This window comes from Balaenoptera borealis (genome assembly GCF_965194805.1).
Source record: "Balaenoptera borealis genome assembly, chromosome: 14".
Taxonomy (NCBI): domain Eukaryota; kingdom Metazoa; phylum Chordata; class Mammalia; order Artiodactyla; family Balaenopteridae; genus Balaenoptera; species Balaenoptera borealis.
This window is the reverse complement of record NC_138875.1, coordinates 70745368-70772080: the sequence shown is the minus strand read 5'-3', so window position 1 is coordinate 70772080 and position 26713 is coordinate 70745368. Positions and strand designations below refer to the sequence as shown.

Genomic DNA, 26713 nt, shown 5'->3' with positions numbered 1-26713 from the left:
GACGTGGGGTTATTGATTACTGAAGAGGAAACTCTTCCCCTGCTGCACCTCAGTTTACCCATGTGAGGAGTACGTGCACTTCACTAAAGCTCTGTGAATCCTTTGGGGGTACCAGCGAGCAAAGGCCCAGCCTTTAAAGACAGGCAGTCCTGGGTTCAAATGCCAGTTGTGCCGCCTATGAACGGTCAACCACGTCTGTAAGAAATAAGAGTAGCCAACATTTACTGAGCGTACACTTGTACCAGGCTTTCTAAGCGCTCTGAGTGTATTATTTCCTTGAATCCTTGTAATAAGGCGATAAGCACAGGGCTGTTGCCTGGTACCCAGGAGACGCTCATTAAAGAATTAGCTTTATTATCATCAAATAAAGGTCACAGCCTCCCTGTTGAGGTCCCTGATTTCAGCCCTGGGAGTCTTCATCATTGTAGGATCGTGTAGGGCAGCCAGGTCAGCTGTGATCTCGCAGGAAGCTGGGATCGCGACTCAAAGTGATCCTCAACCCCGGAAACACTGGCAGTGCCTGCACGGAATTAGGAGACGGTCCCTAACACCACGTGATCGTTCCTTCTCCGTCACCCTCCCAATCCAGGCCCACCGCAGGCGCCGCGCGCGCTCGCCAGACCCGCACTAGTTGGCGCGCTCAGAGAAGCCCGAGTTGGGCGGGGGCCTCCGTCCTGACCGTGAAGGTGGTCAGGTGCACCCTTAGTGCCCTTAGCAAAGATGGCGGAGGACAGCCCACCGGCTGGGCCAATCAGGGGGCGAGCAGGCCGTCGGGACTCCGTCAGCGCACGGAAGACGAGCAGATGGCTTCTGCGCATGCGCCCCGCTTATTGGCGGGGAGAAGCTGGCACCCCGAGGCGGAAGTTTGCCTGTGTGAGGAACTGTGAGGAGCTAGGCGGAGGGTACTAACTTCCACGCCCTGCGCGCTGAACGTTCTTTATTCATTGGTTACTTTTTCTAACAGAGCGCTGTAAACCAAGGTCGGGATATCCTCCTGGGGGGGTCTGGCTGGGACCCATTAGGCCTCGGGGCCTCCTGTCAGTGCCAGCCTTGCCCCTGACTCCTGCTCCCTCAGCTTGGCCAGACCATCTCCCCAGGATGGGTCAGGGCCTGGGTTTCTGAGGGGTGGAAGCTTCAGGACTCACACCCACCGCCAGCCTCCCTGGCCCTTCACGGAGCTGGGATCCCTGGAGGTAACTTCTCTGTGCTTTGTTTGCACTGAAGGACAATGGCTGGGTACCAAAGCTCACTGTCCCAGGAAGCTCTGAGTCACTGACAATCATTAGTAATTAAAGAGGCAGCCAGTGGGACCCAGGAATTGGTGGATTCCTCGAGGTGAGGGAGAGGCCTGCCTGTCTACCCTTGAAACGGAAGACCTATGCTGACTCGGGCCCCCTCCCGAGACCTGGGAAAAGCCAAAAGATCCTAGCCTCGGTAGAAAGTTCAGAAGAGCCTCAGACCCCCACCGTAACTCTAGCAACCGGCTACCTTGCTACTCCTTATTATGATCTAGACTTACATGTTCATTTGGGAGCAAGTTCCTCCCCTGCAGCTAGCTTCCCTAAAGTGTTAGGTCTCAATCTCTCCCCTTTTTCCTAATTTCCTCCCTGCCACCCCATGGTACCCCTCTTCCTGTCTCATCTGTCACTGGACAGGTGAAGTTGGCACAGCTTTTAAGACAGATGCTGTCACGATGCTCAGCCCCTGGGGACTTCTTAGTAATTTGAGAGGCAAGGAGGCCCACTCCATCTAGTCTCCCTCTTCCTAATTCTGAAATGAAGGCTCCCCAGATCCAGCCCCGAGGTCTTTCTTCTAGCCCAGTTTCTTTGGGCGTCAGAGTGCTGGGAAAATGACTGCTACAAGGGATAGAAACTGACAGGGAGACGCTGAGGGAGCCAGGCCTGCTGTGGGAGGAGGCGTTACTTTGGGGTGACTGCCCCCAGCTGTTTCATTTTCTCTTCTGAGGCTTTGTCTGGAAGCAGGACCTCCACGGTGAAACTGACCTTCTTTGCATGAATGAAGCTGTAGGTGTTGTCAAACCGCAGGACATCTGAGGGGAGGGAAAAAAACAGACATTCAGGCAATTCTGACAAAGAGCTTAGAGACAGTGATTTTGGTTGACTGAGCAAGGCAGTGTGGTAGGTAATGAGGATGAAGGTAGCATGAGCAATGGTCCTTCACCTTCTGAAACCTAGTCTAGCTGGGTTACAAGATGTTCATGAAGAGAAAAATATATAAGACAGAACATGCCAAGTGCCAGATGAGTGGCAGAGACAGTCACATCTGTAACAGCTTGGAAGGAGGGGGCCCTGTAGACTGAAATCATGTGAAAGGCTTTTTAAAGGAGTTAGAGCTTGAACTGGGTCTTGAAAGGAGGGAGTAGAATTAGTTGCAGCAGTAGTTATTATAATAATAATAATAATAATGGTAACAATGGCTATTTATGTGACTCAATACTGGGATGGCAATCTATATATATTATTCACAATAACTCTTGAGTTCAGCATTAGTATTGTGTTATATAAAAAGAAAGTCACTGTGTCACACAGTGAGGAAGGGATGGAGCTGGAATTTCCCTCTGGCCTGCACTGCTGCCTGACTTGGGCCCTAGAAAGCCTAATCCTGTTCAGTTTCTGACAAAAGGTAAAATATGCAAACATTTTGAACCAGAAACTTATCCCACAGAAAGATAAATAGACAAAGATGCTCAATGCACCCCTATTTGTAGTAATAAAAGATGAGGAAAACTAAAATGTTCAAAGAAGAATTGCTTTAAAAGTTTTTGTTGAAATACTATTCTGTATAAAAAGAAAGAGGTGAGCTTCATAGAAGTGACTGGGGAAACTAGTGACAATATATCCTTAGGCTAAAAAGAGCAAGTTGCAGAACAATTTGTAAACCATTTCTAACATTTTTGTTAATATATGTAAAAAAAATTTTTTTGGCTTTGTTACTTGGTCTACCTACATTGACAAGTTTTACAATTTAAAAATTCCTTCAAATATACACTGAATAACAGATATAATTCCTATGAATGTATATGGGTGGGCACATGTCCTGTATATTATGGAAACACATAATGCTTCTAAAGGGATGGAAAATATTTGGTAGGATAATACACAAGATCTGTTAGTGGTTTCCTCTGGGGAGAGAAAATGGGCATGCAGTTGGCAGAAAAGGCTTCCAACCCTTGGCCAAGGAACAGACTGCTTTTAATCTAACCCTTCTTTTTTTTAGAAATTTTTCCATTCCAGTCAAACACCCCTTCCAAAGAACAGAGTGGGAAAACAAAAACACTAGCTCTGCCCCTTCCCTATCCTGGTCTTCTCTAACTTTTCCCAGCCAAAAAAAACCCTGTGCATTTAATCTTTCCCCTTTTCTGCCCCTGGATAAAATGCATAGTTTTAGACTGAGGGTAGACACACCACTCACCCTTTTCTTCATGGTGTGAAGTGAGTAATTAGTCATTGATCTTCTCTCTGAGCCAGAGGTCTTTCAGGACCAATGGTGCCTCTGGAAAGAGGGAAGCTTCCTCTCTGACCTGGATGACAGAGCCTTAGCAACCAGTCAGTCATGCTAGAGAAGAAGTCTTTGAGCTCCTTGGACCAAGCATCAGGATTGAGATGACTCTGCCTAGCATGACGTTCTAACCTCAGAAGCAAGGAAGGGGCTGTTGTGACACCCAGGCCCGAGGGAAGTGGTTCATTTTGACACTAATCATGTACTCACAGACTTGTAGAGGCCCCAGAGATCCTCCAGGCTAGGGCTCCTTCACTTTTGTTGGGGAACTGACCCCCCCTGAGAATCTGATGAAAGCATACAATTTCAGATCCCATGGAGCCCATCATGGACCCTTTGGGGCAGTGGTTCCCATGGGGAAGTTACCATTCTGAAGAGAGGAGGAGCTGGGGGTAACTGTGCCCTCTCATTTATGTATTGAGAAAACATATATATTCTTAGTGTCCTTTTATTTCTCTTTTATATTCCAGATAGGAGAGTATATTGACTTTTTAATTATGTGTAGGTGGTTATAATATCTATGAATTTCATTTCAGAGTAGTAAAGGGGACATTAGACACCACTTATTATAAAAGGGAAGTGTTTGGTCTTTAAAGATTTAGAATCACTGCTCTGGGGAGTCATAGACCCCAGATTAAGATCTGCTCTAGCCTACTCCCCTCATTTTAAGGAAAAAGAGAGCAAAATCTAATTAGAGACACTCGGAGAGTTACTGGCAAAGCTGGACTCAGAAACCGGGTCTTCTGGTGCCTAGAGGGGCTGTTTAACCTTCCTACAGTGCTTCAGCTCTTCTAGACCACATTGCATGCTCCAGATCTTTTTTTCTGAATCTTTTCCTTTCCTAGAAGAGTACTCTACACTCAGGACCTCAGGAAATATTAGTTGGGAGAAAAAAAAGTGGAATCAGTTTAAACTTTGGTTCTCAGTAACTGAGTACGCTTGGGAAAGGACCAGAGCAGCCCAGGGAGGGTTAATGTGCTCTCAGCATTGGAAGCTGGCACAGAGTTTTAATTTCTCCACTGGGTGATTATGTCCCACTTTGCAGGGGGTCGCCTGGTTCTCCAAGTGCATCACCCGCCCACAGGTGAGCTTATAACCTAACACTGGGTTCTCACTGGGCTCAACTCTAACCTGAGCCATGGCCCAGGCAACAGCCGACCCCACCTGGTTGTCTTTATACCTGGGCAGGGGGCATGGATGCTGCGGCCTTTTCACCTCCTGAGAATGGACAATAAGTAGCTCCCAGTCAAGGCTCCACAGGCAGATAAACATTCCATCTGGGAATATATCCAAGGGGAACTATAATTTGGGATTTGCAAACCTAAGCCTGATTATGTTAAAGGGTTCATGGTACTACAGAGAGGTAGTGGGCAGTGCTGGAAAACGGTTTGGGCTCTGCTACTGAGTTTGGGTAAATTACTTCCCAGGTCTGGGACCCCACTCTCTCCTCTGTCACATGATCATCTCTAGGGTAGTCTATGGTCACAAGATCCTGCACTAGGACCCTAGGATTCTCTCCTGTCTCCGTTTCTTGGTGTCTATGCGGGCTACACTGTGGGAGAGATAACATCCCCTCTCTATACCTCAGCTTCCCTGTCCTTTAAAAGAGAAATTCAAGCTTATATGTACGAAATGCTTTATGCTCTGAGGATGACAGTGTCTGGGCTGGTCCTAAGCCTTGTTCTTGATGAAGCACACAGTATACCCCCTTCTCCCTCAGGACCCGGCAGCTCGCTAACAAGAATACTTCTCCTCCCTGGGGAGCCAGACCACAGAGTATATGTGAGGAGCGGGCGGTGGAGACTGAGGTTGCTTGGGCTGCGGGGGAGGACACAGGATCTGAGGTTGGGGCAATGGTGTGGACAAGTACAGAGGCCAAGACATCTGTGGGGCTAGTTCAGACTTCTGGCAGTGCTGCCATGGAAATAGGGCGGAGGGCTTCTCCCATCTCTGGCACAATCTCCCCAGTGGCCCTTCTCCCCCAGGTTTTGCCCTAATAATAATAATGGTGGCCACAGTGCGCTGAGTGCTGCGTGGCAGGCATTACGCTAAGTGCTGCACAGACCTGATCGCATTTCATCATTAGGTGTCCCTATGAGGTAGAGAATTTGATCCCCATTGTAGCAATCAGGAAACTGAAGCTCAGGGAGGCCAACTCACTTGCCTAAGGACTAGTCAGTGGTCAAGTCCATCTCAGCTTGATGACAAAGCCCTTGCTGTCACTGATTTTCCATGCCTGGCCCCTTGGCTCAGACAGAGAGGAAACTGGAGATTTGATGGGGGTTTTGTGTGTGTGTGTATGTGATTTTTCTGCTTATAAATGTAGTACATGTTCTTTGTAACATAACCTGTATTTGCAGGGCCAGTATAAAGAAACGAAAGCCCTCTATAAGCTTCCTACCACCCCAGAGATAACCACCATTAGCGTTAGCAGAGTCCTGAGAATTCTTTTTTTTTTTCTGATAGGTAAGAAGTGAATTTATTTAGAGAAACATACTCCACAGACGGAGTGGGGCCATCTCAGAAGGTGAAAGCGGCCAACCCCAGAATTCCGTTGACCTTTTTTAGCCAAAGTGAGTATATACCATATATGCTAAGTCTCATGCTTTATTTTTTTTTAACATGTATCAGACATCTTATATGTCAGTTTATTCTCTTTAATGCATATATTGTATTCCATTATATGGATGGACCATAATTCATTTAGCAAGACCTTCTTAAGACCATTTAGTTTATTGTCAGTTTCCCAAACTGCTAGGAACATCCATGTACCTATATCTTTGTGTCTTTGTGTAAATATTTCTGTACGATAAATTTCCAGAGGTAGAATTGCTGAGTCAAAGGGAATTTAATCGATATTGCAAAGCTAAGTGAGGTTAAACACCTTTTCAAATGCCTATTTGCCATTCTTATTCCTCTTGGGTAAATTTCCTGTTCATGTTCTGTGGCCATTTTTTGATCAATTTGGAGATGAGTGAAGTTCAGCAGAGTCAAGGCTAGGTTTGTCAGCACTTTGCTCACCCTGTGATCCCTACACCTACGTAACGTGTTCTGCCTCTCTGATATCTGGGGAAGGCGCATCCCCAGGAAATGTCTAATGGCAGTCACAGCCCCAGTTACACCTGGACCAGGTCACCTTGAGCCTGTCATCTCACCTCTCCAGGCCTAGGTTTCCTCACCTATGCAAGAGAGGTTGAAACTGATGGAGCTCCACTTCTAGTTCTAACAGTGTGAGACCTTAAATCCATGGAGAAAGAGTGACCTCCCAGGCAGACAGCTAGAGCAGGGGCTTCGAGCCAAGACAGAGACTTACAGATGCCAGGATCGCTGCAGGTGAGGGTCCCATCCTCAGGGACCAGGTGGGCATTGTACCTCTGGTTGGCCAGCACCTCTGTCATCTCCCCTGCCCTCTGCCGCTCCCCCATTTTGGTCTTCAGGAAAATCCCAAAACCGATGTCCGAACCATCCGACATGAACTGCCACCTGCAGGGGACACCCACCCACTTAGACATGATTCCGTGTGCATGTGCCCTCTCTGGGGTCCTGCCACCAGGGCTTCTCCCACCCCAGCCCACCCCCGGCACCTACGGCCAGAAGGCTCGGGTCTCCTGGAAGGGTCCAGAACCCTACCTGAGGACACAGCCTGGGAAGAGAATTTCATACTCCACTTGGTGGGAGGAGCCCCGGGAAATCTGCACACTGTGTTCGTACTGCTGTTTCACCTGGTCTCGCACGTAATACTTCTTGGGGATGTCACCCCCGTAGTTGATCTAGAAGCAGAGCACAGAGTGAGCTGGAATGTGCATTTGAGCCAGGCGTCCCTGGTCACCTCTGGCCCCTGGCAGCCCATACCTTGGATTTACACTTGGGGTCTCCATCAGGGTCAGTCATGGTGCCCCCATACTCCACAGGCAGCTGGTCAGGGCTGACATGTTTCAGTAAAACCTCCTTCCAGTTTGCTGGCAGGAGAGGGAAGGAAGGAGAAAAAAGGATCACCACTAGGCAGGATTTCATCACAGCCCTGGCAGTCTACACAAAAGAGGCAGAAAAAAACCCGTCTGCCCCTGCACACAAAACACGGGCATTGGGAGCACAGGACGTGCGCACAGCTCTGCAGGGGGTTCAAGAGGAGCTGTCACCCAGATGACTGCCCTGTTCTGGACCAGGAAGCAGGATACAGAGGTCCTGTCCCCACTGCCTCTGGCCAGTGAAGCGACCTGAGGCAAATCACTTCATTCTGAGCCTAGTTCCTCCTGCCCTGCAAGGTTATGGTGGGAGTGAAGTGAACTAAGTACTTAAGAAGGTGTTTGTTGTAAACTGTAGAATGCCCTACCTGTATGAGAGTGTATTATCACTCCCAGGAAGGAGATACAAATATTTGAAGTGCAAGTGGGAGGGAACAAAGAAAGGAGGGAAGGGCATTCCACGCAGAGGGAACAGCGCATGTGGCAGGCAGGAGGGCAGTCAACGTGATCTGCCCTAGTTAGACTGAGCGTGAGGGCATGACCACTGTCACCTACTGTGCTCACTCGTGATTTATTGAATGAATGCATCACTGTAGACTGACCCCTTAAATGGGCTCCCTTGGCTTTACCCCAGCCACAGTTTCACTTCTGCTCTTGTTTTGTAGGCTATTTGGCTACCAGTGATTTGGCTCTTTTTTTTTTTTTTTTAAATAACCAAGCCCTTTCCTGACTAGGAGAGTTTGCCTCAAGTGCAACCAAGGCTGAGATCCACTTCTCTGCCAGATTCCTAAACAAGTATCAGCCAAGGACAATATTTTGATACTGGAAACCTTTCCGTGCTGATGAGAGAGACCAGATATAGGGAGCAGCTCCAGGTCACAGGGTACCACCCAGCTTCCTCTGTGGCTGGAGATGCCTGTAAACCCACAGGGATGGTCCAGGGTCTCCCAGCCTTCAGATTTCTAGGGACTTGAGACCATGCAACTCCAGGGGTGCTTTAATCAGTGCTAAGTACCAGTGACCAGCCCAGGGTGAATTTCTCCCCTCCTCTATTGAAGATCCTATACCTTCCCAGCCCGAGGCGGGTTTGGTTGAAAGGGTTTCAGCTGTGGGTGGGGGAACTGACTGAACCTCCTCTGCAGCCCCGCTGCCAGGAAACCGAACTGGCTCATGCTCATGGTGGGTGGCAGCTACAGAAAAGCCAAAAATCATTAGAGCCTTTTCCTCAGACTTTGTGTTTCTTCACCCAGTTCAGCTGGAGGGTTGGAATAAGGCCAGAAGGATTCTTCCCATCTCACAGAGAGGAACTGAGGCTACAAGGACAGAATTTGTTGCACTAGAGCCAGGACCAGCACCCAGAAGTCCTGTGCTTTCCAGACTGCTTTGCACCACACCCAGGCTCAGCACACATTTGGAAAACCTCCACTTTCAATGTGGTGCCTGAAGGTGAACATTCAGAAACCTTCAGAATTCCCTACCCCCAGTTCAACTCCACAGGTGGCATTAAGCCGTCCACGAGCCAGTCCCAATCTACCTTTCTAGGCTTGTCTCCCACCACTCCACATCACGCTCCAGCCAAACTCGACTCTTGCCTGTCCCTGGCTGGCTTGATTCCCATGGGTCTTCCTTGCTGGCTTCCCCTTGTCCCCTGATGTTCTCCTGCTGCCCTGCCTATCCAGTGTCCGTCTGCCCGCTTCCCCACCAAACTCAAAATCGCTTCTCCACTCCCTGGTGGGCTCCTCTTTCTCTGCATGTCCTTGAGCCTGGATATTCCCCAGGCTTCAGCCTCTGTTCTGTGGGCAGTCTTATCTCCTCTCAAGGTTTTAGGTGCTGTCTCTATCTAAAACTCCAAATCTCCAGACTGGAGTTTGCCCCTAAGCTTCAGGCCCAGGCATTCCCAACATGTGTACATCTCACAGACTCCTAGAACTCAACTTCAAGCCTTTCCTTCTGATTGTATTATTCCCCAGTGGAACTAACTGCATCAGAGTGACTGCAATGCTATCACTCATGCCAGACACCAGGGAGCCATTCTAGATTTCTCTTCCTCCCTTCCTACATCCAGTCAATTGAGTTCTGCTGTTCCACTTCCTATGGAAGTCTGAAATCCACCCTCTCCTCTCCGTCCCTACAGCCCCCGCCCTGGCTCAGGCTTGCAACACCTGGTGCGCAGGCTGTGGCCGCGGTGTACAAACTGGTATCTGTCCTGAGAATCAGATCCTGGTACCCCACTCCCTGCCCCGGCTCAGGAACTCCTCTCTGGTGCCCAGTGGCCTGTAGAGTTGTGTCCCAGCTTCCCGACACAGTGCCCTGGATTCTCTGCGACCCAGCTCCTGGCACCCGGCTGCCTCTCCACATCATCTCTTGCACACCCTGTTGTGCGCCCTCTTCAGCTGCCCGTGCCATGGTGTGTAAGGTCTTTGCTCAGTGTTTTTCTTTCTGCCCAACAGCTTCCTGCCTTGCTTCACCTGGCTACCCTACTCATTCCATAGCTTGCAGCTGAGGGAGGCATCACCCCCTCCCCAGGCTAGGCGGGGTGAGCGCCCCTGCTCAGTGTTCCCATGGGCTTTTCCTTTTACATGTAACTCCTCTCTTTTACATGTAACATCTCGCGCTGATATACATCTGTTTGTGTCTCCCTTCTCCGAGAGGCCGCAAGCTCTTCAAGGGACTCTGTCTTACCTTTGTGGCCTTGACACCTACCTAGTTCAGGGCCGGGCACACAGCAGGTAACCCATCCAATGAAGCCATGTGTACTTGCCCTCAACTGAAAGCAGCCTCTGCTCCTGTGACCTCCCTTCTCTGCCGCATCTAGTGCCTTTTCTAGTTTGTGTCCTAGCTTTCTCTTAAAGGTCTCCTGTTTCACTGCAAGCTCATTGAGGACAAGGACTGGCATTCCATTCATCTTTGAATTTCTCCAGAGTGTCTGAGAGAAAGAGTTCTTAGGAAAACAGACAGGAAGCCCCTTGCTCTGGCCCAGCCTGCTCCTGGGTCCCACTGCTCCCAAACCAGCAGAGGGAGCCTTTGCCCCGGCAGCTCTGGCCGTACCTCTAACGCCATCCCCAGCGGGGCTGCAGCTGTGCCATGGAGTGGAGGAGAGTCTGGGCTACTCACCCCCCAGGACCATGATCTTCTTACGAGTGTCCTCACTCAGGAAGGGTTTGATGAGGTTATAGGCCACAGGAAACAGCTTGGGGGCTGGAACAGAGACCAGGCCACGTGAGGCCGGGAGCAGTCCCCACTCTGTCCCTAACAGTGTCCGCCGTAGCCCCCAGTGTCTGGCCACGCACTCCCTGGTGCTGTGGAGCCCACACAGGCAGCCCTATGTGAGGCTCGGCTTTCCTGTCTGTATGGGGGGATGGTCTTCCTTTCTCACGGGGCTGGGTGGCTCGAAGGAGGTAACGAATACTAAAAGCTTTGTGAATTATAAAGCGGTCTGCGTACATCAGGGGTCGGTCTTCTGAACAGGTCCTAAGACCGCACCCTCCACCCCCGACTTTGGCTCACTCTATTTCACTCTCCTTAATCTGTCCCAGTAATATTTTTGGCCCCTCTTTCCCATTGGGCTTCATCACAGGTAGATGCCAACTTACCTTTAATAACAAAAAGACGCTTCAGTGTTTCGGGGTAATTTTCCTCAAACATGCAGAGAAACTGTGGAAAGAATCCAGCGGGCTCAGAACTCTGTGCCAGGGAGGGAGGCCCTGCTTCCTCTGGCTTCCCCCACCCCACAGGGCCTCCTAGCAGAGGGACCCACCCCCCGACCCTCACCTCTCACCCTCCCACCACCCCCCAGCCCTGGCCTTCACCTCTCCATAGGCCTCCACAGCTGGCTTCCAGAGATGTTTGAGGCCAAGCCCCTCACAGTCATAAATCAGGGTGATGGTCTCTATCTTCTTCCCCGTCTGCAGGGGACAGAGGAACAGAAAGTCGCATCAGGCTGCCCCCACACAACACACACACAGAAGCCCACCCCGGTTCAGGGAAAATGCTGATTGTACCCTGTGCCCATACTGCAACCAGATCCCGCAGGGCCGTACCTAGGGTTTTCCAAATCGAGGTAATTACCCCAGGCCAGAATTGTGGCCTAGACAAGTCACCCTTCCCGTTTAGATCTCCGTGTTCTCATCCAGTAAACAACTGGGTGAACTTAGATTACATCTGAAGTCCCTTCTGTTCTGCAGTTTGACCTGGTGGCCCCCCTCGTCCTCTGCACCCCATGCAGCCACTCATCTCGCAGGCACAGATGCTCTCTGTCCAGTCTAAGCCCTTAAGGTGCATCTCTAACGCTTCTCTGCATGCCCAGCCCCACAGGGCCTCTGCGCACACTAGATTTTCAGTGAATGTGGAAGACACTGTTGAAATGTCCCCAAATGTATCACATGGTCTCACTGGATCTTTACGACTGCTGAGGAGGAGGGCAGGGGAGAGGACCACGGCAGCTCCGCCTTGCTCTTCAGTCTTTTTCCAGTAAGAGAATCAGCTGTCCTTAGCTTTGTCTGAATTCAGAGTTAGGGAAGCACAGAATCTGAGCTCACTGACACCAGAGGCACCCAAATACTTGTCCAAGGATAGAGTGGTCCCTGACAAGGATTCCCCTGGTGCCCAGATAACAGGAGAAAAGTAATGATAACGTAGCACGTTTTCTATGAAGCTAAACCTTACTCAATTAAAGGACGGCCCTTTATTCTGAGACAATGCCGTCCCTATAGTTTGGCGGGTTAATTATGGCAATTATAGCTGGTTAGTGTTTTCTAAGTCCTTATTGGAAAAATAAAAATTCAGTAACATAGATCACTCCCTAAAACTTTGCAATTTCACTGGTCTATGAAATCTAAACGTCGGGGCCTAAAGCTGCCCTTAAAGCCACATGTGACACCCACACTTCTGCGTGACCACCTCCACCGGGCGTTAACTTCTCTTCAGCCGTGCTGGTCCCCTCACCTTTTCGGTCTGGCAGGCGCACTCCCGCAGAAGCAGCTCGCAGTCCCGCATCTTGGTCTTGACCAAGTCCTGTTTGGTGGCTGAGAGGAGCAGACCCTTGGCATCCAGAGGTCCAATGATGTCGTACCAGATGGGGCAGCCATCCAGGTCATAGCCACACATGCCCCCTGAGAGATACTGTTGGACCACCTGGGCCCAGACAGAGATGGGGGCGCCTGGTCAGCAGGCCCCGGGCGGCCACACCTTCCCGGTGTCCAGGGCCTTCCTCTGGGTTCATCCGCCCCTGGGTGCCAATGGATACTCATTCAATGACTTGGCGTTGTCAGACCTTTCCTCTGAGGGTCCCAGTCCCATAGACCCAGGATACAAATCGTGGGTCTAACAGACCTCACGTGGTGTGGGGCGGGATAATCTGTTCTCACCTCTGGAGGCTGCCAGCTCATGATGTTGTCAATGTCCTTTTGCTTTCGGACCTCCACATGCTGCAAACACACGAGGGCTTTAAAAAAGCGGGGCGGGGAGGGGGTGGTCCTTAACAGGCATCTAGCAATGGGTGACAGCATGAACAGACCACTGGACCACAGGTAAGTCACGAGAAGGCAACCAGCAGGAATGGAAAAGAAGGAAGTGCCTGTTTCAGAGGTCTCAGCAGAACAGATTATAATTCTTGGCTGGCCCAGAACTGTGAAAGCTCTGTTGCCAGGGAAGGGAATGCACTTTGCCCTGGAGGATAAGGCAGTACGGGTCGGCTAATACTCAGATATGTCACATAAGCCACAGGCGGTGATTGGGGTGGGAGGGGGTGGACAGAAGTCCAAGCACGGTGTGATTCTGATGGGCAGGAATGGAGGCAACAGTGGGCTTTGGAGCCAAATGGGTCTCACCTTCCGGAGCATGGCCTCAGACTTCTGCAGGTCGAAGCTTCTTGCTGTAACAGGGAAACATGGTCAGGGTTAGGATAGCAGCCTGGGCGCCAAGAATGGGAAGATTTCCCTGCTCCTGTGCTGGAACGCCCACTGACTCTCAGATCACCCCACATATAGAAGCTAATGTGAGGGCATTCACTGCTTCTAGAGCACCACAGCCCCTGGGCTTGCGGGGAGAGCAGGTCAAGCTTCAGGGCAAGTGGGGGCAGCATCGCAAGTTCAGGGTCAAAAGAGTTTTACCCTAGTGGATGCAATCAGGTGAAGGGTCCTTTTTTTTTTTTTTTTTTAAAGATCTTTTTTTTTTTTAATTTATTTTATTTATTATTTATTTTTGGCTGTGTTGGGTCTTCGTTGCTGCGCGTGGGCTTTTCTCTAGTTGCAGCGAGCGGGGGCTACTCTTCGTTGCGGTGCGCGGGCTTCTCACTGCGGTGGTTTCCCTTGTTGCGGAGCACGGACTCTAGGTGCGTGGGCTTCAGTAGTTGTGGCACACGGGCTCAGTAGTTGTGGCTCGCGGGCTCTAGAGGGCAGGCGCAGTAGTTGTGGCGTACGGGCTTAGTTGCTCCGTGGCATGTGGGATCTTCCCGGACCAGGGCTCGAACCCGTGTCCCCTGCGTTGGCAGGCGGATTCGCAACCACTGCGCCACCAGGGAAGCCCGGGTGAAGGGTCTTATCTCCTGTCAGGGAAAGCGAACCCTGGACCCCCTTATCATTTACCCTTCTCCTTCCACAAAGTTAACCTCCTCCACGGTCTACATCCAGTCCTGAGAGCTTGACCTGTGGTTCAAAGATGAATACAGATGCCGCATAATCTGGGGCAGGACTGGCAGAATGTTCCAGTAGGATGGAGGGGAGATGAGCCTCCAGTCAACCTTGCCATGTCCTCAAAGGACCCATGCATACCCCAGGGGGACACAGAGGGCCCTCCTCTTCCCAGGGTTCCCAGAAAGTTTCAGAATTAGATTTCACCTGGCTCAACTCTATTTCATGTACAAACCCTGACATGCTGTCCTGCTCAAGCTTGAACACAAAGACCTCCCTGCCCCCCAAGGCCATCTGCTCCCAAACAATCCAAGCTGCCATTTGCACACAGCCCTCACTGTTGTACTGAGCAGAGACCCTCTACAGAGACATTCAGAGAGGAGGGGCGGGGTTGCTTCCTCAGCCACGTGACCACCTTTCCAATACTGGCAAATTCTGTGCTGCCACCCTGAGTGCTCCCTGCTATCATGCTGCCCGTCCGTGGATCCTTTAACCATCCTTCAAAGCTTGGTTTCAAGTCCATCAACTTCCCTTTGGATGTTTTCCAGTTTGCCAGTGCCCCTCTTGAAGTGTGTGGTCCAGAGCACAGGTGTTGCCTACCCTTCTCCGATTAAGCCTAAGAACTTTCTCGGCACCAGGCCAGGCCCTTAACTCAGGCGAAGCTTACAGTCAACTGAAACCCCCAAATTCTTTTCACCTGTGCTGCTTATGAAGCCTCTACCCCATAGGTTGAGAGGTGGTTTTCTGGATCTATCCCTATCAGATTTCATCTTGTTATGGCCAGCTGCATTTCATCTTTTTTTTTTTTTTTTTTTTAATTTTTGGCTGTGTTGGGTCTTTGTTGCTGCGGGCAGGCTTTTCTCTGGTTGCAGCGAACAGGGACTACTCTTTGTTGTGGTGTGCAGACTTCTCATTGCGGTGGCTTCTCTTGTTGTGGAGCACGGGCTCTAGGCACACGGGCTTCAGTAGTTGTGGCACACGGGCTCAGTAGTTGTGGCTCACGGGCTCTAGAGCGCAGGCTCAGTAGTTGTGGTGCACGGGCTTAGCTGCTCCGCGGCATATGGGATCTTCCCAGACTAGGGCTCGAACCCGTGTCCCCTGCATTGGCAGGCAGACTCTTAACCACTGCGCCACCAGGGAAGCCCCTGCATTTCATCTTTTAAAGAGTTTCTGAGATCCAGATTCTGACCAATTTTGCCATTTGACCTATGAACTGTCCCTCCCAGCTGTATGTCCTCTGTGGGTCTGACTGACATCCAGATCTGCTGACAGCCCTGGAACCTGGGCCAGACAGGCTGCCCTCTGGACTGTCACCGGCCCCTTAATCACTGCTCTTCGGGAGTGGCCGAGCACATTCCCTGATTCTGCTGCCCTGAAATGCAGTCCACTCTCTTGCACCCAAGGATGCGACAAGAGATTTGACCAATGCCATACCCTGTCATGTGTGCTAGACACACGTTTGCAGAAATGAGCAGCCTTCCCTCTTGGGAAGTTCCTTCTCATGGTCACCCTTCACATGCCATTGTAGCATCAGGGGGCAGCTTTCAGAGAAATATAATCTGGGTTTGCATCTCAGCCCTTCCACCTTCTTCCTGTTTGACCTTGGACAAGATACTGCACATCTCTGGCCGAATCATCCAGTGAGCTAGAAACACTTGGAAGATGCCATGTGATGCATGGCACCATGCTCTCATGATGGGGGAGCCCAGCTGGACCTGAAAGTGGGAATCCTCCATGGGAGGGACACACCCAACTGTGAGGAGAGTCATCTTCCTTGGGAACAGGAGTGGTGGTGAACTTCGGGCCCCCTTATCTCAGGGAGGCTCTCCAGTTAACCTTTAGCTGCTGGGGTCCAACATCCAGGGTCTTTTAGGGCCCTCCCCGAGTTGCCATTGCCCCTGGCAGTACCGGCCTGATGCCTCCCCAGGCCTGCTGGGTCAGGCCTCTCCAGGGCTCCTGCCACCCTGGTCAGGGGCAGCTCAAAGCATGGCTTAGGGCACTGCCAGAGAGGCCGGCCTGGGAGCAAGCTGTCCTGGGTTCTTATTTGATCTCTTCCTGTCCTGGAAAACAAGGAGCTCTGCCGGGCTCACAGGTTTCCTCCACCTCCTCGTTTTATCTTGCCATCTGAGCCCCCTCGCTGGGGTGCCCAGAGCTCAGGCCCACTCGGGGAGAGGCAGTGATTTGTGTGCCTGCTCTCGGGCCTGGGGGCCTGCAGAAAGCCAAGCCCATGTTGGGGGAAGGGAGAAAGGGAGGAACCCAGAGCTCACTCACACCTAGATTAGACAAAGACATTTGGCTGGCACGTGCCTTGCAAATGTTTCCTTTAGATGAAAAGGAGAAAAAGAAAAGGTTTCTCTAAAAAAAAAAAAAAAAAGGGGAATTCCCTGGTGGTCCAGTGGTTAGGACTGCCGAGGGCCCAGGTTCAATCTCTGGTCAGGGAACTAAAATCCCGCAAGCTGCGCGGCGTGGCAAAAACAGAAAAGAAAAGCAAAGCAAGGTGACAAAAACCCTAATTGAAATTCACAGTAGAGTCTGACCAGGCCTGAGCTCCTGCCCAGGGAAATGTGAGGCACAAATAAAGTTCAGAGGAGATACTTCCTCAGTTTGAAGAGGCAGAGCTTGGTTTCAGGAGGCAGCTGTGGCTTACTGGAGAGGACGCTGGCCTGGGAATCAGGGGCCCTAGGTTTCTGCCCTGATTCCCCTTCGCATTAGCTGTATGCCCTCAGCTAAGTTCCCTCTCCTCTCTGAGCCTCAGTTTTCTCATCTGGCAAATGAGGATAACTGCACTCTTCTATATTCCTGCAAAGAGAGGGGTTATCCCAGGACTGGGGAGTTGGGGTGCCTGGGAAACCAGGGCCCCAGGCCAGCCTTCTCTCAGATAAAAAGAGAGCTGCGAAGCTGTTCAATTCAACAGCTCTCTGAAACCACACTTCCCCCACCTCACAGTAGCTGGGTAGTTTGTTTGATCATCTTGCAGCTGGCCCTTTAATGCAGCGCTGTCTGCCCACTCTCCCCACCCGCCCCCTTCTAGCTACAGCCCTTCAGCAAAGGCTGGGCCAAAATGTCCTCCAGCTCTGGACTGACTCCACTGCCGCCCCTTCGCTGCCTCTCCACCCTCTCTGAGTGGGTGGGGTGGGGGGAGTTCACAGCTTTTTAGGGGGAAAAGGGCAAGTGGCACTTTCAGAGGCACACAGGGCCTGCTCTGGGTGGCCTGCTAGCTAGCAGCCTCTCAAGAGTGTGCCAGCTCTATTCGGTTTCTGGACAGAAAAGGAAAATACATCTCTTCCCCTGTCCCAAGACTCGCAGGGTATACATGTGTGTGTCTGTGTCTATAAATAAGTAATTGGCCATGACTTATACTTTAATATTTTGGGCTCTGATTCTGTTATCACGATTTAATCTCTGCTAATCTAACACAGAGGAATTTTCTCTATTATTTCTATGTCTGGCAATAAAGTTTCTACAAAGCCAAAAAAAAAGTGTGTCACAAGAACCAGAGAGGGTGGCACATGACTTGAATCACAGGAGAGGAGGAGAAAGAAAAGAACGGAAGGATTTCAGGAGTTGGAGCATGGGGTTGAGTCTGACCCTGATGCTAGTAGAAACGTGTACACTGCATCACCACGGGCATAGCACTGTCATGTCCCATCTTGCCATAGGCAGGGCACCCTGTCTCATCCTGCTCTCCCAGAGAGGAGCCTCGAACAGATGTTCACCCCTGGACCAGGTACCAGAGCCAGGCCAGGGCAGAGCTGGAATAGATCTCAGGGCCCTGGAGCCAGATGGTGGCTTGAGGGGAGTTTTGTTAACCTAGGTCAGGCTGAACCCCACCCCCCGTGTTCCCCGTGCACTCTGCCCCTCCTTCAAGCTGCCACAGAGAGGGCCAGTCTCTCCCACGGGCCAAGACTCTGGTTCTAAACTTGGCTCTGCCTCCAACTTCCCACAAGCTTGGGGCCTTTCTTGGCTTTTCTTCAACCTGTTTCCCCACATCCATCGGCAGAGTAGATTCATCGAGTGGATGGAAAGGGCACCGGGCTGGGAGTCAGCTGACCTGGCTCTAGTCCTCTCCCTGCCTGCAATTCAACACTGTGCAACTTGGGGCAAGTTACTTCACCTCTCTGAGCCTCAGTGTCGTTATCTATCCAACAGGAGGGTTGAGGTTATATCATTGCCAAGAACGCTTTTGGTTCTGAAGGTTGAATACTCCAGATTCTGAGATTGCCTGGGGCAGGGTTTCCAGAGGGTGCTATTTTGTTCCCCAGCCCAAGCCCCTGCCCCAGCCTCCCGCAGCCCCTCTTTCCTCACCTCGGAGCCAGCGCAGGAGAAAATAGTCATCTGGATTCGGCAGAGTGGGCAGCACATCATGGACGTTCTCCCGAAACTGTAGGGAGAGGCAGCTGGGTGAGTAGCAGGTCCCACCCTGACCACCCTCTGCCCGGGACTCTCCATAGAGGTTTTTGCTGGACCCCTGCTCGACACGGGTCAACTCTGCAGACACTGGCTGAGCACCTGGGCAGCATGGGACACTCTGTCGGTCATGCTGGTGGGAGCTGAGTAGCAGGAGGAGGTGAGGAGGGAGTAAGACACTGCCCCTGCCTGGCTGTGTGCACTTACACGCTCCAGTGTGATGGCTGGGCAGAACTGCCCCCAGCTAACCGCCACAGTAGACACTCAGGGGTGTGCCACAGTAAAAGCGTCAGTTTACCAAGCATTCCTCGTGTGCCCAGCACCGACCTCGGTGCTTATTCATTCTTCTAGAGCTATTACTGCTCCCATTTTACAGATGAAGTAATTAGAGCTCAGAGAGGCCAAGTAACATGCCCAAGGTCGACAGCTAGTCATCAGCAGAGCTGGGATGCAAACCCCGGTCTGTCCCAGGCCAGAGCATGCACTCTTTCCACCATGGCCTGTCCCCTTAGTAATGGAATGGTGAGCAATGTGTCCAAGGAGCAGAGGGAAGGAAGAGTTTGATGCTGACTGGGGCCAGGAAGAGGGTGGTCTCACACTACTTCATATAAAAAATGACATTTGAGCTGGGCTTGAAGGACTCCAAAGGCAGCAGGAGGAGGAAGGAGGGCAATCCAGGTGGAGGGAACAGTTCCAGCCAGAAGCCATGAAGGGGGAAAGTGTAGGGAGTGCCAAACAAGAGAGCTGGACTTGACCCCAAGGATGGCCACACCCCCTCCAACTGCTCATTACCCTGTAGGTGAGCATGCCCCCACGTGCTGTGCTGTCCCCAAGCCTCCTGCTCCCAGCCACTTACCTTTCCCTAGTCACTGACCTACAGGGCAGCCACAGAGAGGACCAATGAGGACCCGCCACCTCTGCCCCTTGCCTAGGTCAGCCAGGGACTCAAACCATCCCATCCCCCAAACAGCTCCCAGACCCCCAGGGAGACTGGCATGAAGCCACCCCTTACCAAGGACACTACCCAGCCCCTGATATCTAGTTTAATCACTACCTAATCCCTTCTCTGCCTGACTTCCCCTGCAGGTCAGCAGTAAAATCTGAAACCTCCCTACCCGGCCTCCCTGGGATGGGGAGGCCCAGCCTGGGGCAAGGCCTCCATGGGACTGGAGCCTCTGCCCCACTACCATGGCAGAAGACACCTGCCACCCGCCCCCTCCACCACTTTCTCAGCAATGGAAAACTGCTGTGGAGCCTCCAGACCTTAAGACTGGACCCAAACAGCTCCAGCTCCAAGAACAGCCAACCTTCCCTCTCTCCCCAAGGGCAGCAGGGGAGATCCAGCTGGTGGGAGAGGGTCCGGCTCTGGAACTGTTGCCCCCTCCTCTGCCCAGGCGCCGAGGCAAAGCCAGGCTTACCTCCTTGCCTTCTGAAGAGCATCAGCCCAAGTCCCCAGCCCGGGAGGGGCCTGGGTTGAGAGAGGGGCCTGGGTTGCAGGACGGGGTGGGGGGCTGGTCTCAGCTCAAACTAGCCCCAACCCAGTCAGTCACCGGTAGGATCCTAGGCTTTGCACTTGAAGCTGCTCCTTTCCACATCATCTGGTCCAGCCTCCTCAATTCCTTTCCTCAAGGAGCGAACAGAGAAGGACCGGTTTTGCCCAAGGTCGCAGAGAGACTTGGTGCCAGAGCAGGAGCCATCCAAGTCTCCTAAGAAGCCCTCCGGCCCTTTCCATCGTGCCACTGCCCCTGCAAGAGGAAAACCTCCCGGAAATGGGAGGAAACCTAGGGCCCTGCCCCTGCCCCTGCCCCCAGGGCCCGGCTGCCAGTCCCGAGAATGAACGTTGCCTTTGTGCCCTCAGCTGCCTCCGTGGGCTTCCAAGCAACCACTTCTTCCCAGGTGGCAGCGCCAAGGGCTCGCTCGCGGCTGGGGCCGGGACGGCCAAACTTCCCCGGGGTCCCCTCGGCGGACGGAGGGGAGCGAGGGAGGCGGCGGCCGCGGACCTCTCGGTGCGGTAGCTGCCGCTCCTTCCGCTGCCCGCCGCGGACCCGCGCTCGCCCCCCACCCAGCCCCTTCCCAGCCCGCTGCCTCCAGAGGATGGGGGCCAGCGCCCGGGGCGGGGCCGGGCCGGGGTGAGGGCTCACCTTGGCCAGTGCCTCCTTCTGCCTGGGGCTCAGATCGCCGACTCTGCCGCTCATCGTGGCCCAGGCTCCGGGCGCGGCGGTTGCGGCAGCAGATGGAGCACGGACTCGTTCTCCGCCGCGGGAGTAAAGTCCCAGCCTTTTGCCGGGGCCGCGGTTGGCAGCCAAGCCCCGCCTCTTAAAGGATCCCAAGGGGCGGAGTAGGGAGAGATAACGCTGGGCGCAGGAGCGTCTGACGCGGGTACCCTCCGCCCTTCTGAAGCGGAGACCTGAGCAGGAGGCGAGCCCGAGTGCCCACGCGGGCCGAGGCCGGTAGACATGAGGACAGGAAGTCTGGGTTCCAGTCCCCAATTTACCCTTAGCTCACACTGTGACCTTGGAGGAGACACCTGAACTCTCTAGGCCTTAGTGTCCCCAACTAGGTGCTATCTAATGAGCTCTTCTAAGATCAGGTCCCCACGGTGCAGGACATCTCCCTCCAATACGGGAGGGAGCTTGACTGAAGCCTCTGTAGGGGACCAGGTCCCCTAAGTCTAGCCATCGCCCTGCCTCCAGGACAGTGGCCTTGGCCTTTTCTCTCTGGGGCCTCTGCCCTCCTCTTGTCCTGCCATGGATTTTGGACCACTGCTGCAAACCCAGTTTGGAGCCTTTCAGTGTTAACAGCCTTTCCCCTCCCCCTTCGGGGCAGGCAGGCTGAGGGGGGGTAAGGAAGCCCAGACCCCATCTCCCCACCCAGAGCCCTGTCCTCTGCTTCTGACCTTCGCAGCTCTCTGAGAGGCTCATAGGTGCTGGCACCCTCAGCTGGCATGGAGGATTGCTTCCTCTCTGGGAATCAGAAGACCTGGGTTTGACTCCTAAATCTTCCTGTTGTTTTTATGAGACTTCAGGGAGCAACTTCACCTCTCTGAATCCAAGCTTCTTCATTCACTAAATGGATTTGGATGGTCTGGACCTTGAGTCAGCATGGGAGGATAAAGCAAGCTAATGTGCATAGCTTGCCCTGCACTCAGGACAGTGCCTAGCACAGGGTTCCCCTATGTGACCACTCCTTTGTCCACTGTGCAGAGCTTCCCTTTGCTGCCTGCCTGGCCAGGCTTCGGCCTCGGGGTGGAGATGCAGGGTGGACGTGGAGGAAGCCACAGTGAAAGCGATGGCCCAAAGAAAGCGGACCTTCTATCAGCTTATCTGCTTCCCCCCGCTCACACCCAGGGGCCGGAGCTGTGGGTTCCCATGTAGCTAGCTGCAAGTCTAATTTGCGGGACAGATGCCATCTGACTGTCCTGCCATGCCCCATCCCCATACCATGAAGCCATTTCCTACTTTCTGAGCTCACCAGCCCTCCCTCTCTGTCTGGGTTCCCCCCTCCCCTACTCTAATCCTACTTCCAGGGTAGCAGCTGGTCACATGCTTTGGCCATTCTTTCCTCCTACTGCGTGCCAGGCCCTAGGCGCTGTTCTGGGGATCCCGAAATGAGTCGGATGCCATCCTGCACTCCCAAAGTTAAGACACAGGCACCATCAACTAGAATACAAGGACGAGATAAATGTCCCAAAGAGAGCCGGCAAGTACCTGGGAGCTTAAGGGGGGAGAATTTGCTTTGGGTTGGAATAATCCTAGAAGGCTTCATGGAGGAAGCGACATTGGACTGGGCCCTAAAAATCTGGGATGGGAAGGAAATGGAAAGGAGATTCATTCATTCCATGCTGGCACAATGGCACGAGCAAAGTTCTGGTGGTAGGTAGGAAGCATGGCTACAACTAGAGAGGAGGGGAGAGAAAGATTGAGCCAGGACCAGCAGGACCTTGACGTGGCCCTGCTTAGGAGCATCTGCCCTGCTAGACCATGAGGTCCTTGGGCACAGGACCCTATTTACTCACCCCTGAATCCCCACAAGCCCCTCCCCCTGGCACAGCATCCTGCACTCAGGGGCTGCTCAATAAATGAATGCCGAATGAATGAATGAATGCAAGAAACACTCCCGTAGGCACAGAGCTAGGTCCTGGGGGAGCCCTGGGAAAGAGACTCAAACATAGATCATTCAGGGATCAAGCAGCTCACCTCACTTAACAGTCGTGGAAACAAGCCCAAAGAGGCCATGGCCTGCCCAAAGTCGTTAGTGGCGTGACAGATGTAGAGAGCTTCGTGGGGTGCCTGGCCTGTGGAAGGTGCTGAGTCGCGCCCTCCTCTTACTGCCTGGAATTCATGCAGAGCGAGGCCTAGGAGCCTGTGAGCATCACACCTCCCAGAGCAAAACCCCTGCCACCTCTGTACTCTGCACTCCAGGAGAGTGGAAAGCAGACTGCCCCTGGCTCTCTGGGTTAGAAGGCAGAGGCAGGCTACAGCAGGCCCATTAAAGACACTTGGGAGGACTTCGCTCTGCACCTGGCGAGGCCTCCACCATGGAGGTCTGCAGCCAGGCACAGAGTGAGGGTCTTGGGTCCAGCCTGGTGTCTGAGAGGCCCCCGCTCCCACCCCTGTGAAGCATTTTCAGGCAGTCCTAGCAGTCCTGCCCTGGTTACAGACTCATCGGCTTTGGCTCAGGGCAGGGCACAGCCGACTTCCTTGCTGCGTGCCTGGCTGAGATCTTTCTTTTAGACCCTTGCAGGGGCAAGATGTTCTTTTCAGTGAAGGACCTACTCAAAGGAAAATAGAGCAACTGCTTAGGTTGGTTCAGCACTTTACAGTCTACAAGACACTTTCAGACCTAGCTTGTCATTTAAGCCCATGGTGACCCCCTAAGGTAGGTAGGTCAGGTGACTTCTTGAGGACTCTGAGGGAGAGAGGCAGTCATGTGAGAGTGCCTGCAGTTGTGACTTGAACCCAAGTCTTGGGCTTCTAGGCCAAATGCTCCCCGGTGCCCACGGGCTGGGGTTTGGACTAGCCTGGGAACTGCCTGGAGAGGCTTCCCAGGAAAGCACAAGGAAAACATTCACCCAACAGGAAACAGTCCCCAGCCCCAAACAAGCCCCCTCTCCCAAGGAATCTGGATTTACCCACTATAAAGGCCTAAATGAAGTACACTTCCTCCAGTCTGCCCTTTCCAGGCCCTGGGGCTGCCTGCTTCTCCTTTGTCCACTGAAACTTACCTATCTCCAGCCCCACTATGGAGCGGCTAATCTGATCAAATAAATCCTAGAATCAAAATCTGGATTATATATTTATTTATTTATTATATATTTATTATCTATAATTAAACTCCTCCAGGCTGGTTACTAAGAGAACTCCCTCCTCCACATCCCCACCTTTTCTCTATCCCCCCAGTCCTGGTCTGGCAATTCTCCCTCCCTGTTAGGTATGTTGCTCCGCTACTCAAGAATCTGCAATGGCTCCCTAGTTCCTTCAGGAGTCAGCCCAACCTCCCTGACTTGCATTCAAGGCCTACCCCCAGCTCATCCCAGCATCCCTTGTGGCCTCGACTGCCACTTCTCCCCACTGCACACTTTAATTTCAGTCAGAGAAGCTCCAAGCTGCTCCTCAGATGCACTTCTGACCTCCTGCCTCTTCAGAGCTGCTTCCCTCTCCTGTTTCCTCCTGCCAGATCCTCCCTGGCCTTCAAAGCCTGATCCAGGGATGTTTCCAGGAACTTCTCCCTGATCCACCCAACCCAGCATGACCTCTGCCAACCAGTAGCCCCTCTCTCCTGGCCTTGACACTGACTGCTTTGTGTTGTAGTGGTGACTGTCAGGCAACAGCCTGGCCCAAGAGAAAGAGCCCAGCCTCGTAGATCAGGCAGGCCGGAGGCGAGATCCAGGCCCTGCCACCTGCCAGCTCTGTGATGGGTGTGCTGTTCTGAGTATACCCTGCCGGGCATGGCATATGGACAGCTGAAAGAAGACTGCTGGAACCCAGAGATTTAGGAGGCATATTGGGTAACAGTTCTAGTCTTGGGAGGTAGTGCCCAGGGCTTGAGATTCCTCTGGGAGGCGGCTCTGAACACAGGCAAGAGCACTGGACTGGGAGTCCAGAGCCTGGACTTTAGACCACATTCTTTTTTTTTTTTTTAAACTATTTATTTATTTGTTTGTTTGTTTATTTTGTCGGCACCGGGTCCTAGTTGTGGAACACAGGATCTTCGTTGTGACATGCAGGATCCTTTTTGCAGCATGCATGTGGGATCTAGTTCCCCAACCAGGGATCGAACCCAGGCCCCCTGCATTGGGACTGCAGAGTCTTACCCACCGGACCACCAGGGAAGTCCCTAGACCACGTTCTTCAGTGAATGTGCTGCAGTGACTATTCAGCAGGGGGCCTCCTTGGGGCCATCTGCCCTTGACCTGGGCCTTGGATGACTCTTCTCTAAAACAAGGGCATTGACCAGGAGGTTGGAGGCCCCTGCGTGCCCTGCCTTCTGATTCTGTGGTGCCAACGGGGAAGGGGTGGTGCGGAGATTGGCACGGGGATTTGAGAGTCGGAGAGAACAGTCCTTTAAACCCTTCAACAAATATTTGTGGAACACTCTACTTCCAGGAGGCTGGGGCAGCTGGAACTCTGGAAAGCCCTTGTACTTGTGGGTGGCCATGCAGAAAGGCCCTGACTCTGAGCCTCCTCCCAGCCCTGCCCACATGCTGCCTCAAGTCTTTTTCAAGCAAAGTGGGGAAGGAATAAAGAAATCTGCACCACCCAGGACTACACGGCCCGGACAGTGGAGGTGACAGCAGCAGAATGAGGAAGCAGTGGTGAGGGACTCACTCCTGTGCCCGCCCCTCCCCCGCACCCAGGCAGCCCAGACTTCCGCTCCTGAGTGGAGCTTGAAGCTAGAGCACCTTTCATGCCTTTGCTCCACCAGCACTTATGCAGCGGGCATGGGGCCAGGCACGGGGGCACCTCAGAGGATGAGGCCAGCAGGCCCTGCCCTCCTGGAGTTCCTGGTCCACAGGGGGACAGCCAAGGCCAAAGGCCATTCGGTACAGAGTGGCCAGTGCTGCCATAGGGGGTGCAGAGGGGAGGGTCCCCATCCAGTCCTTGGTTTCCCAGAGACCTGATAGCTGAGCAGGATTCGGCCAGATTGGAGGGAGACGGAGGCCTGGGAACCATTCATCCATTTATTCAAACGTTCATTCATTCATTCATACATTTGTTCATTCGTTCGGCACTTATTTAACTGAGCGCTGTGCTAATCATGGAGTCAAAAACTGTGCCCGGGGAACTTACAGTATTGGTGGGGGGCATGCCCAGACTGAGATCAGGCTGTGGAGAAGTGAGGGGGCAGTGGGGGCCAGATAAAGAGTCAGGGCATGGGGGGATGTGGCTGTAGGAGGGCCGGGCGTCAGGAGGGACCTTTGAGTGGTGGGGAGAACCTAGTCTGAGATCTTTGAGCTAGTGGGGTGGTCTTTCTTCTTCTCGGAACTGGGCATCCTTGATGTTGAACAAGAGTAGAATATCCACCAGGGTAAGTTCCGACTGTGGACGAGAGTGCCTTTGTAGGTTGAAGGGACACACGTGGATCTCCCTTGGGGAGAGGGTTATATCTAGGGGAGGGGGCGGGATAAGTAGCCCTCTTTGCAGGCCCCTCGGGTTCCAGCTGCAGCCCTGCCCAGGTGCCCAGAATACAGGATGGCAACCTGTCTATTACCTTACGGTTTGTTCTCCCTCCTGCTTTCCCCACTGACCCTCCACCCACCCCACCAAATAAGGAGGCCAGGGGTGTTCAGGGACTTCCGTCTAGGAGGGTGGCAGCCTGAGTTCCCGATGACTTCTGCTGCAGCTTCTTGACCCCCTGCTCTTGCCTCTCCCCCTGCACTGATGTTGTGAAAGCAGAGGCAGCAGACCTGGACCAGGAGCCAGGAGGCCTGCGGCCAAACCCCAGCTCCTCCAGTGGCAAAGTCACCTACCTGCCTTCTCTGGGTGCCTGTCACCTGGGGAGAAAAATAATCCTTGCCTCTCTCCCAGGGCTGCTGTGAGATTTCCAAGCGAAATAATGGCTGGAAAAGTGGTGGGTGCACAAATGAGACGGATTATCAGTACTATAATCTATTATGTGTTATTTCTGAAGGCACAACAGAACGTGAGAAACCAAGCCCGCCTGGCTCCTCCCCAGGAGCCCACTTCCTCCTCG

At 52.8% G+C, this 26713-nt stretch overlaps 1 protein-coding gene across 4 annotated transcripts; it reads right to left on the bottom strand.

Moving 5' to 3' along the window:
• Positions 1-898: 898 nt before the first annotated feature.
• On the bottom strand, positions 899-20837 carry SEC14L2 (SEC14 like lipid binding 2). 4 transcript variants are annotated; one of them, XM_082354113.1, is made up of 13 exons: positions 20662-20831; positions 20071-20265; positions 18419-18494; positions 13313-13356; positions 12851-12910; positions 12429-12617; positions 11294-11389; positions 11078-11138; positions 10599-10682; positions 7372-7478; positions 7150-7289; positions 6833-7002; positions 899-2050 (listed from the first exon to the last, which is right to left on the bottom strand). In XM_082354113.1, the coding sequence occupies exons 2-13, from the start codon at positions 20116-20118 to the stop codon at positions 1920-1922; spliced, it is 1206 nt and encodes a 401-aa protein (XP_082210239.1). In that variant the 5' UTR covers positions 20119-20265; positions 20662-20831; the 3' UTR covers positions 899-1919. The 4 variants fall into 4 exon arrangements, with proteins under 4 accessions (XP_082210239.1, XP_082210241.1, XP_082210238.1 ...); XM_082354115.1 differs by having other exon boundaries at positions 19939-20265; positions 20662-20827; XM_082354112.1 differs by lacking the exon at positions 20071-20265 and having other exon boundaries at positions 20662-20836.
• Positions 20838-26713: the final 5876 nt, after the last annotated feature.

What these genes read in the sequence shown, in the direction of transcription:
- SEC14L2 (XM_082354112.1), bottom strand. Translation starts at nt 20,715, where the DNA reads ATGAGCGGCAGAGTCGGCGATCTGAGCCCCAGGCAGAAGGAGGCACTG. An exon ending in ACCCCAAGTGTAAATCCAAG is followed by an intron (nt 7,290 to 7,371) that starts GTATGGGCTGCC and finishes CTCTGCTTCTAG; the next exon opens with ATCAACTACGGGGGTGACAT. An exon ending in TTCCCAGGCTGTGTCCTCAG is followed by an intron (nt 7,003 to 7,149) that starts GTAGGGTTCTGG and finishes TGTCCCCTGCAG; the next exon opens with GTGGCAGTTCATGTCGGATG.